This window comes from Lathyrus oleraceus, chromosome 3, assembly GCF_024323335.1.
Source record: "Lathyrus oleraceus cultivar Zhongwan6 chromosome 3, CAAS_Psat_ZW6_1.0, whole genome shotgun sequence".
Taxonomy (NCBI): Eukaryota; Viridiplantae; Streptophyta; class Magnoliopsida; order Fabales; family Fabaceae; genus Lathyrus; species Lathyrus oleraceus.
In genome coordinates this window covers 509,395,129-509,407,874 of record NC_066581.1, presented here as the reverse complement: position 1 = coordinate 509,407,874, position 12,746 = coordinate 509,395,129, and the positions used below count along the sequence as shown (strand labels likewise).

General features: G+C 36.8%; 1 protein-coding gene and 1 non-coding gene across 2 annotated transcripts; both read right to left on the bottom strand.

Annotated features, from left to right (window-relative positions):
• Nucleotides 1-1,670: 1,670 nt before the first annotated feature.
• On the bottom strand, nt 1,671-3,382 carry LOC127128472 (pirin-like protein 2). The gene is made up of 7 exons (XM_051057816.1): nt 3,224-3,382; nt 3,085-3,134; nt 2,934-2,972; nt 2,819-2,847; nt 2,668-2,730; nt 2,475-2,575; nt 1,671-2,407 (listed from the first exon to the last, which is right to left on the bottom strand). Exons 1-7 carry the CDS (start codon nt 3,319-3,321, stop codon nt 1,933-1,935), a joined length of 855 nt encoding a protein of 284 aa, XP_050913773.1. The 5' UTR covers nt 3,322-3,382; the 3' UTR covers nt 1,671-1,932.
• A 3,231-nt stretch (nt 3,383-6,613) lies between these two features.
• LOC127133126 (small nucleolar RNA R71) lies at nt 6,614-6,720 on the bottom strand. The gene has a single exon (XR_007807119.1). It is a non-coding gene; the product is annotated as a small nucleolar RNA R71 (small nucleolar RNA).
• Nucleotides 6,721-12,746: the final 6,026 nt, after the last annotated feature.

Here is a 12,746-nt window from a genome sequence, read left to right as displayed (position 1 = left end):
GATCAAAATTCACCGAGTCCACCATCGATTGAATGCAGAACAACGCCTTGCAATCTTTCTTCTTAGCATTCTTGTGGCTGACTCTCTGAGCATCAGTTGCATTTGCAGCAAGCACAAGAACGTCGTTAGTAACCACTTCAAGGGTTTCATGGAATCCAAACAACGATTGTATTTGTTTATTCCACTAAATCCAATTCTTGCCATCAAGAACCGGAAGAGAGTTTGGAATACCACCATTATTGTCGTTCATCTTTGCAACAACCAATTAACGATTCACAATCCCGGAAACACGACCACCAATGTGTGATTCTTGAAAACACGATCAAGAAAACCGAAACTCTAGATATCAATTTGTTAGTGCATGAGATTTGTGTGAGAGAGTGCTTTTTGTCGAAAAAGAGAGAAAAAAGAATAGATAAAATATGATTATTATTATTATTGAATGAGCATAATAGTACACAATTGAATTACAAACTATTTCTCTTTATATACATGTTTAACTCTAATTAAATTTTGAGTTTGGGCTAACTAACTTGATTATATTAACAATATATATATATATATATATATATATATATATATATATATATATATATATATATATATATATATATATATATATATATATATATTCAATTATTCTAAGTTTAAAATGCGGTTTTATTATATAGTGGCATATATTTAAGGATCACACCATGAACCAAGAAAGAAGGTGGAAACTAAGTCAACATCTCCAAAAGGGAATTGAGAGAGAGCATATTTGTTCATCCCCAAAACAAACCACATCCTTTAATCCCACTATAGAAGACTTCACCACAAGATCAATGTTTATCATCACATAGATTGCCCACTTTACCATAAAACAAGGGAAAATTTGTATTCACTACTCATCCTTATGATATTGTGAAAATTAAATAACCATTTTTATACTCCATACATAAAAAGTTCTAGTAAACAATGTGCTTAAATTTGTCAAAATAAGCCATAGTTGGATTCAACTCAACAATTTTGATAACAAAATCTTAAAACTCTAAGATGGTGGGGCGTTATTCACACCCACCCATCCCTCTCACACTTCTCCATTCACATCCATTACCATAAACTTTTTTCTTACCAATAAAATCTTTAAAATTTCAATTTTTATTAATATTAAACTTACCCTTTAAATGGGTCAAATCAATGATAATAAACAAAATTTTCAATCTATTTGTAACTATAAAATAGATGGAAAAAAAACAAAATTTTTAATCTAAATGATCATAGAATCAATTTGTCAATAAAAATTTTACTTTGTTGAATAATCAATAATCAATAAGATATTATTATTTAATAAATTTTGAAAGTAATAAAAGGATTATTATGTAAAAAAATTATTTTCTATTTTCAATTGCAATTATCCAAAATAAACAAAAATTAGAAGAATAGAAATAATCCATTGAAAATGAGCTAATTATTAGGAGAGAAAGTGGTCATGAAACAAAGAAAAAGTTGATAATAAGCTGACCCATGATGACTTTAGAGACAAATTATAGTTGCACTCCACATGCACCAATTTAAATCTTCTAGAAACTTTTAAAGTACATAAAAAAACAAATAAATAACCATAGATATCTTTTCACCTCCTACTACCTTGATAGCTATGCTTATTATGGGACAAACCACATTGAAAATGATAGAAAACAAAACCTTCTTATTCTTTTTATTTTTATTTCATATAAATATAATAAAAGAGTTTAATTTTGATACTCCGTCACGTAACCAGCATAACCGTAAATCAATCACAAGTGAGATTTTAAAAATCAAACGACTGTGATCGATTGAAAATTGAAAATGTAATTTTTTTACGCTGACGAAGTATATAAATTAAATCCTAAAATGAAATAATGCTTAGCTAAATCGAGCTAAGTAATATAAAACTAACTATTGAGGTATTTAATTTAGCTTAATCTCAAAGCCATTTCTACCATGATGATAATCTTCAATAGTTTTCTCAATCTCAGATTGAGTATTCATGACAAAAGGACCATATTGAGCCACAGGTTCATTCAAAGGTTGTCCTCCAATCAGCAAAAACCTCAAAGGCTTCGAAGAGTTCTTGTTCCAAACACTAACTCCATCCCCTTGTGTGAAAACAATGACATTATGAGCCAAAATTGGTGATGAATTTGGTGATCCAAAAACACCTTCACCTTCAATTATGTATGCCAAAGAATTCCATGATTCGGGAATGGTTTGATTCATCTGAGCTCCGGGATTCATGGTGAAATCTAGGTACATGGTTGGTGTTCTTGTGTAGACCGGTGACTTTATTCCCATGGATTCTCCGGCTATTACTCGCACTTCAACACCATCTTTTTCGCCGGATGGAATGTCCTCACTTAGAATTTCTTGATAGTTTGGCGCAATCCTAAATAAAAAATAAATAAATTAGTAATACGTTAAAATGACATTTCTATTAAAAATGATCAAATTACATTTTTTCGTTGGCCGCTAAGTTGATCCAAAGTTGCAATCCATTGTTGTTTTGTTCCGCCGGCATTTCAGAGTGAATAATTCCCCTACCTGCAGTCATCCACTACACAAAAAATGAAGAAAAGTTATATATATAAGATTAGAACTATACAATTTCATTATTTGAATCCTATTGCTATGTTTTTGTATATGTACCTGAATATCACCACTTCTTATTGTACCCTTGTGACCAGCATTATCTTCATGAGTAATCCCTCCCTAAAAATAATATCGAAAACAACACATCAGACATCAGACACACATGACATTTATATATATAATTATATACAGACATATTTACACATACCTCTAGCACGTAGGTGACTGTCTCAAAACCTATAAATAAGATATGCAAATCAAAATATTATTAAACAAATATAAAAATAAAATAAAAATAATATATATATATAAAAAAAAAAAACCTCTGTGTGGATGATCAGGAAATCCTCCGGGAGGAGACACTAGAAAGTCAAACAAAAAAACAAAACAGATCTTAATTAACACAACAAAACAAAAGAAACAAACAAAGCCTTAGTATAAAACAAAGAGATGAATTTGAATATAATATTGTACCTGAGAAATGATCAAGCAATAGAAAAGGATCAAAGTTCTTCAACTCAGCTCTGAGAATATATATACATATGAAATGAATGAAAAAAAAAGAGAGAAGAGAAATAGTATATAGATATATATAATATAAAAATGTATATACCTTCCAATGCCTCTTCTAACAATAGCACCTTGACCTTCACGTTGAGATTTAGCCAAGAACTTGTTAAGAACCAACCTAGGGGTGTTGAAAGCAGACATGGATGTATGAATAGAAAGAGACGAATCTTGAAATTGATTTGGTTTAAACAGAAGAATAAAGAGACATGTGTATATATACTGTTAAAAATGTGGCGGTGAACGCGCAGAAAACAACTTGTTTTTGCGTTTCAGTTGGTTGGGTCTCACATTTGACATTTTTCTGTGGTGAGTGGGACCCACTTTCTCATTCTAATGACATCAATATCTTGTCATCATGATGTTAATTTCTTTTTTATCAACTTTATTTTAAATTATTATTATTATAAGGTGTATCAAATATGTTTTTCATGTTATATCAATATGAATGCATTTATATATCCTGCCATATTTATTAGTATGGAATATGGAAATCTACTTTTTACATATATAAAGTTTTGCTTTTACACCAAAATTTCTACTATTTGAATTTTTCTTAAATTAGTCTATTTAAGAAATTTCTCTTTAGATTAATTTAACCTTTTGGGAAATTGTTTTTTTAATTAATTTATATTTTTTATTATAATAACGAGTTCGTTGTTTTTTTATAAAATATTTTTTATAGCATTGTATATATTTAGTGGCAAAATTTTGAATTTTTCTAATTTAACTAAAAAATTAGTTTACATAATTATTTTTAGAATATTATTTTAAATCTTTCGGGTATAATTTGTTTTATATATTAAATTTTTTTAAAAATAATGTTTCCAATATACTACTTTTGATATTTTTTTAATTAAAGAACACATGTCATCTCCAGGGTTGCCACCTTTTTTTTTTAATTTTAAAATATGATAATTAATACAAAATTAAATTAAATTAAAAAATTAATTAAAAACAATAAATTTAATAATGAAAAAAATCATAATTTTAATAAAATTTAATTTAATTAGACATTGAAAATAAATTAAAATTGAAATATAATATTAAATATTACAATATGATAATTACAAATGTAAAAATAAATTAATTATATGAGTAAATGTGAATATTCTGAGCAACTGAATCATTCGTTTCTACCCAAAGATATTCTATGTTTCCACCCAAAGATATTCTATATACAGTCACGAGACGTATCAATCACATATATGATAACGGGAAAATACATCGTATATTTGCCTTGATTTACACTAAAAAATCGTAACACTTTCATTTATATTCCGATTATTCCGCAAGTGTTCGAGTTATTTTTACAGGTATTTCAATCCCCATCTTAAATGAGCAAAGTATAGAAAAGGAAGGAAAAGAAGAAGAAACAGAAGAGAAAGCAGCAGAGAAACAGAAAGACAGGGGACACAAAAATTGTGGATGTGACGACCGTCATAAAGCATGTAACGACCGACACGCCCAGCCTGTGACGACCGTCACAGGCCCATCACGAACGTCACGCGACCAAAATCAGCGCCTTGAAACAGTCAACAGAAGTGAGCCAACATGCCTAAATCCTCGTTCCACAACCACTTTCCCGTGAATTCTTCACTCAACCAAGTCATCCTTGTTTCTCTCAACTGCCATGACCTAATGACGGATATAAAAAGACAGAAGTTGGAAACCTACGGGGACGCTTAATTTTTCTCTGCATTTTATTTTCTACAGCAATTCTGCTTTCTAGTATTATTTTTCTTCAGCAACATTGTTTCCTCTACCGCAATTTAGTTACCGTTCCGTTTAGAGTTTCCATTTTCCCTTTCCCTTTCCGTTTTTCATTTAGCCAAAGTAGTAGTTTCCAACACTGGGGAACTACTGCAATTTATTTAATTTAGTTTAAACAATTACTTCGAAGAGGCAGCATCCTACCGACCTGTGGAGGACTGCTCAAGTACTTCAAGATTCGGTGTATTCTATTAATCCAATTTCCAGATTTTTATTCAATTGTTATTGCTTTATTATTATTGTAATCATGTCTATATTATTGTTGATCTGTTTATGTTCGTATGTGGTTGCGTTGTTTAACATGTCTGGCTAAACTACCAGTATCGGTATGTAACAATTTAATTAGACGGGATTTAATAATAATCGGTGAAAAACTTCTTGTCTCAAACAATCTTTTTGCCTGTGGTTTTTAATTTAAATTTAATTAACTTTGTCACAAGAGTGAGAAGCTATTTAATACGATTTTTCCACGGGAGTGGGAAATTAACTAAGGTGAGAACCGACAATCGCGAGAGCGTGAGGGTCGAACTGGATAGTAAAAACTAGGCATTGATTTTAAAAACAACGAGAGCACTTTAAAAGCAATTAGAACTTATCTATTTTCAAAAAGTATTTGTAACTTCAAATGGGACAGCGAGAGCGTACATTCTGACTTACAGGTATAGTCCGAATCAACAATCATGAGAGTGTGAGATAAAGCCTTTTAAATAAGTATTTTCTACTAAAAGATATTTGATATTTAAATTATATACCGATGACTTATTGAATCCCTGACAATTAATGCGTTGCATACTGATATCCTCCTATTAATATTTTCTTAAAACTCAACTTCCCTTAGATTTAATTTTCTTCAACCAAACTTCTAAAAATCATTCCCTTAGCTAAACATAATAATGTCAGTAGCATTAGTTTGACCATCGGTCCCTGTAGGTTCGATATCTTTTAAAACTAAAACGACTGGACTGTGCACTTGCAGTCAAGTACCCGATAGACTATATTCTATATACAGTCACGAGACGTATCAAGTTTTTGGCGCCGTTGCGGGGGATCTGATTTAGTCAAATAGTGCGATTCTCTCGTTGCACGGTATAGACTAAGAAAAAAAACTAATCTCCTTTCCCTTATTTCCCCCGATTGTATGCCAAGTACTCGCTCACAAGGTGATAACTTAGCACCGCCAATCGCTGAATTAGAGCGTTTCTTATATATAAGACGCCGAATATTAGAGTACCAACAAAGGTACAATATTCCCGATATCTTCTTTCCTACTGTTGAACCAGTCGAAAAATCAACCATGGCTGCAGTAGGACCATTGAATCGTCCTCTTAAGTTCTACGCTACCCCGTCCCAACAAGAGCCTCACAGCAGCATTGCTGCCCCTTTCGAGCTGAAACCCTCATTACTATCAGTCGTCCAACAACATCAATTTGCTAAAAATCCTACGGACGACCCTAATGAACATTTGACCAAGTTTGTGCAGTACGCAGACACTGTGAAGGCGAATGATGTATCTCAAGATGCGATAAGACTACGCCTCTTTCCTTTCTCACTAAGAGACAAAGCTTGGGCTTGGTTGCAATCCTTGCCATCCAACTTAGTTACAACATGGGAAGAACTGAAGAACGTTTTCTTATCCCGATATTTTCCGCCGAGCAAAACTGCTATGCTGAGAGCTCAAATCAACGGATTTCGACAGAAAGATGTAGAATCTCTTTACGATGCGTGGGAGAGATACAAAGACATGATGAGGATATGTCCACATCACGGTCTCGAAGACTGGGTGATCATTCACACATTTTACAATGGGCTTCTGTATAACACAAGACTGACAGTAGATGCTGTCGTAGGCGGTGCACTTATGGACAAGCCATACAACAAAACCTATCAACTCATTGAAAACATGGCCCAAAACCATTGCCAATTGTCGCATCACGCGAAAAACCGGCGGGAAAAGAAAGAAACAACAGAGCCGCCACCGTGCGTTATTTATCCCAAAAGAGGGAAAGGAAACGCTCGAAGTAAACCTAGGAAAGAACATGGTCTCGCGACCAAAGAGGATGGGTTCGGGAGTCAGTTATGCGAAGGGAAGGTATTAGGCCCCCTACGCATCCGTAGTACTCTACGGGATCCACGCACAAAAGGAAGGAATATTGGTTGCTAAAACACTGCTCAAACACACACACACTGGCTGAAAGAGACAAAAGAGACTGACTGAAACTGACTCGGCAGGATGTCGCATCCTGGGCCTACTTAGTCTATCAGGCATAGACATCAGAGTCGAAGTAGTTCGGACTGGGGTGACGACACATGCTCGCTAGGATGTCGCATCCTATGCATACGTATCTTCTTGGACGAAGAAGAATCAGAGCATTCGTAGCTCGGCTGACACGCACACAAACAAACACAGGCAAAGGCAAACGTGGAGCCTGAATGCCAATCACTGGACTTATGTCAGCATCCGAACCTAAACACACGCAAAGAAAACCAACTGCCAATCGCTGGACTTATGTCGGACTCCAACCAGAACACACACAGGGGTGGTTAAGACACAAAGGGTTGGAAAAGAAAAAGGGCGACAAATTGCTAAGGAGTCAAGCACTCGAGCCTAGCAACTGTCAAACAACTCACACAAAAGAAAAGAAAAGGCGCCCGGAGAGATCAGCTCAATCTCCTGCCTACATACTTCATCTGGTATGAAGATCAGGGCGATGTAGTTCCCCTACGCAGGGACAAGGATCTAGCCTAACCAGATAACAGAGGGAGACACAACTCTAGGGAGACTACGACTCGAGCCTAGATGTTGTCATGCAAAATCAACCCTAAGTTAAGGTTTCTAGCTAAATGGCACATGGGCCAACCTATCCTAGACAAGGCTTGCACAGGAAGCAAGGGTCTCGATTGCAACTAGGGCAAGAGAAAAGGGAGGTCTCGATCGCAACGAGGGCGAGAGAAAAGAATTAGTGTTAGTGGTTAGTCAAACTCGGCAAGACATCGCGTCTCGTGCCTACGTATCTCATCTGGACATGAGAATCAGAGTTGCCGTAGTTCGGCCACGGAGGGATAAAGGACCTCGATTGCAACTAGGGCAAGAGAAAGGGAAAGTCTCGATCGCAACGAGGGCGAGAGAAAGGATCGCAACGAGGGCGAAAGCAAGCAAGGATTAGCTGTTAGTCGTTAGTCAAACTCGGCAAGACATCGCGTCTCGTGCCTACGTATCTCACCTGGACATGAGAATCAGAGTTGCCGTAGTTCGGCCGAACAGCTCTAAGCATGGCTCACACAGGGAGTAAGCCACACAGACTTGACTTGCACAGGAAGCAAGTCAAGCACAACCTACCTTGCACAAGGGCAAGTCTAAGCTACACCTAAAGAGGCAAAGCAAACAGGCAATCACAATCACAAGAAGCACGCTCTATATGCATACAAGAGGCTCACACAAGGGTTACGCACTAGGGCCAACTGGAATAGGGTAAGTGTGCTCTTAACCTTGCCATTGAGAGGCTAAGGTGAAGCAGATGAAAGGATGAAGTGTGTAACACCCTTCTAAATACCCCAAATTATTATAATTAAAATACACATATATATTCATCAGAGTAATTATGCCCCGAAGGGTGTCACACAATCATTTCACAACAATTATCAAAATATCCTGTCATGCTCATTTCTTTAATCAAAATAAGATTCTTTGCATAAATCGCAGCGGAATCAATTCAACATCAATGTAAAACATGTAACACAATACATGTCAATCATTCAACAACAGGAATCAAATTAATTAAAACATCCCCTCCCGATGTTACATCTATCAGAGCATGACCCATAAGAAACTACTCTAGACTCCAAGCATTAGCTTCTACTCAACTCATTTCTCGTTACCTGAAAAATAGGCGTAAGGGTGAGTTCCTCAATCAATATAATAAGCATTATAGAACAATATGTAATGCCAAGTAATTAACACATTAATTCACCCTAATCAGACTACGCAGTCAGCAACAGCAATATTCGTTCAAATATCATACTCAACAGTAGATTCTCAGCCATATTCAACATCAATAACACAACACACAATACACATATAATACTGGAATACATCCATTCATATTATATGCCATACATTCATTATGCAATGGGACTCTATGCATGCGGTACCGACTATTTGTGAACATATAGTTCAACCTCACCGTCCAAATCCAGGCACGGCTACCAAGCTCACTAGTCCCACTCATTTGAGACATAGTGACTCACTCACTAATTCCTCACCATGGGAATTAGCTACCACCCCAAATGGGCCATGAAATGCACGCTAATCACCTAGCATGCAAACATCAACAACAACAATCAAATGATATACTCACTAATTCCTCACCATGGGAATTAGCTACCACCCCAAATGGGCCACAACATGCATGCTAATCACCTAGCAATGCAACATCAACAATAATCAAGAATAGACACATGCTCACACTCTAAGCCATAATACAGTCTATTCACAAACGTATACATTCACATCATCATGTATACCATCACACATTATCAACATAATTAATCACAAAAGCACATCATATCATGCCACATAATCAACCACAGTATTAGCCCGCTCTACTAATACCTATACCACTCAAAACAACGGGAAATGATCCCTACAACATCATATCTCAGCTAAGTACATCACTCAGCCTAAACAACCAAAAACTGCACAACAACAGTTCAGGAAAATCCCAACTCTGCCCATACGCGTACTGTCCATGCCATACGCGTATTGCCCAAACCTGGCCAACTCCATACGCGTAATGCCTACTCTCTTACGCGTATTGCGCATTTCCTCGCCCAACTCATACGCGTACCACCTATCCCATACGCGTACGCTACGCGTAACAACTTCCCATTATGCGTACCAACAGAGGCCAATTCACGTTCAAAATGCCATCTTTTCCACCCATACGCGTAAGGCTTCCCCCCATACGCGTACCAACATCTCATACGCGTATTGCCTAGTGCCATACGCGTATGACCAGAGACCAGAGCTCTCAGATCTGCAATGGCTTTCTCTGCTACGAGATCTACCCAATTCAACCTTCTACAATCCAATTTCACACGCAATTCATTCATATCATCTAACACGAATCATACTCTTTCGATTTCACAAATTTCTAACCTTTCTACCTCTAATTCCTGCGAATTTCGTCAATTATAATCCCAATTTTCGTTCATCTCGAAAGTTCACAAATTCAATATATATCATCCAATCAGAGGTAAAAACAATGGTCTATCACTACCCAGTACATATCATCCCATAATACCCGTTAATCGATGATAAACCCCCCTTACCTGAGTTAATCCGGCAGCCTCTGAGCTCCAAGCTTCTCCTTCCTTCAACCTTCGTTCTCTGGTTCTCTTTTTGCCCTTTCTGCCTCTTTTCCCCTTTCACGTGAAAACCTTTTTCCAAAAATTGGGACTTTTTATTATTCCAACTTATATATTATTCCAATAATTATTATTCCAAAATAATAATAAAATAATAATAATCCAAACTTCCAATTATTCAATTAAATTAATAAATAAAATATTAATTTAAATTAAATAATTAGCTTAGTTTAATTGGGGTGTTACAACTCTCCCCTACTAAAAGAGTTTTCGTCCTCGAAAACATACCTCAATCGAACAACTCCGGATAAGCCTCCTTCATCTGGCTCTCCAGTTCCCAAGTCACATTGCCACCTGCTGGTCCTCCCCAAGCTACCTTCACCAAGGCAATCTCTTTACCCCGCAACTGCTTCAACTCTCGATCCTCAATCCTCATAGGTGATGTTTCAACAGTCAGGTTATCTCTCACCTGTACATCATCTACTTGGACAACATGCGACGGATCATGAATGTATCTCCTCAACTGAGACACATGAAAAACATCATGCAAATTCGCAAGCGACGGTGGTAAGGCGATACGATAGGCTACCTCTCCTATCCTCTCCAAAATCTGATAGGGACCAATAAATCGAGATGTCAACTTCTTCGACTTCAAAGCTCGACCAACACCAGTTATCGGAGTAACACGAAGAAACACATGATCTCCCTCTTGGAACTCAAGTGACTTCCTCCTCTTATCATGATAACTCTTCTGACGACTCTGAGCAATTCTCATCTTCTCCTGAATCATCTTAATCTTTTCTGTAGTTTGTTGAACAATTTCCGGTCCAACCACAGCACCCTCACCGGACTCATACCAACATAAAGGTGTCCGACATCTCCTACCATACAAAGCTTCAAACGGTGCCATACCGATGCTCGAATGAAAACTATTGTTGTAGGTGAACTCAATCAAAGGCAAATAACAATCCCAAGCACCTCTTTTTTCCAAAACACAAGCTCTCAAAAGATCCTCTAATGACTGAATCGTCCTCTCAGTCTGACCATCAGTCTGCGGATGATATGCAGAACTCAATCTCAGCTTAGTTCCCAAAGCTCTCTGCAACCCTTCCCAAAACTTCGATGTAAATCTAGGATCTCTGTCCGAAACAATACTCGACGGAATACCATGCAAACTTACAATCTTCTCAATATACAACTCAGCTAACCTCTCTAACGGATAATCCATTCTGATCGGAATGAAATGAGCCGACTTTGTCAATCTGTCAACAATCACCCAAATGGCTTCAAAATTCTTATTTGTCCTCGGCAACCCAGAAACAAAATCCATACTGATACTATCCCACTTCCACTCAGGAATAGCCAACGGTTGCATTAGCCCAGACGGCTTCTGATGCTCAATCTTCGACTTCTGACAAGTCAAACAGGAATAAACAAAACTTGCAATTTCTCTTTTCATTCCCGGCCACCAAAATAACCTTTTCAAATCATGATACATCTTCGTAGCTCCAGGATGAATACTCAAACCACTACGATGTCCTTCTTCAAGAATACTCTTCTTAAGCTCAGTAACATCCGGAATACACACCCGACTACCAAATCTCAAAACACCATTCTCATCAACTCGGAATTCACCACCCTGACCTGAGTTCACCAAAGTCAACTTATCAACCAAAAGCATATCGGATTTCTGACCCTCTCTGATCTCATCCAGAATACCACTTGTTAACTTCAGCATTCCCAATTTAACACTATTGTGAGTACTCTCACACACCAAACTCAAGTCTCTAAACTGTTCAATTAAATCCAATTCCTTAACCATTAACATAGACATATGCAATGATTTCCGACTCAATGCATCAGCCACCACGTTTGCTTTACCCGGATGGTAATTCAAACCAAAATCATAATCTTTCAGAAATTCTAACCATCTCCTCTGTCTCATATTCAGCTCTTTCTGATCAAACAAATACTTTAAACTCTTATGGTCACTGAAAACCTCAAATCTTGATCCATACAAATAATGCCTCCACAACTTCAGAACAAATACCACAGCTGCCAACTCTAAATCGTGTGTCGGATAGTTCCTCTCATGAACCCTTAGCTGTCTCGAAGCATAAGCTATAACCTGCTTATTCTGCATCAACACACCACCTAAACCCAACAATGAAGCATCACAATAAACCTCAAATAATTCCGACGAACTCGGTAATATCAGAATAGGAGCAGTAGTTAACCTTCTCTTTAACTCTTGGAAACCTTCTTCACATTTTGAATCCCAAACAAACGCTTGCCCCTTTCTAGTCAACATTGTCAACGGTAACGCCAACTTAGAAAATCCCTCAATGAACTTCCTATAATAACCCGCCAAACCAAGAAAACTTCGAATCTCAGCAACAGACTTCGGAGCTTCCCACTTAGACACCGCTTCT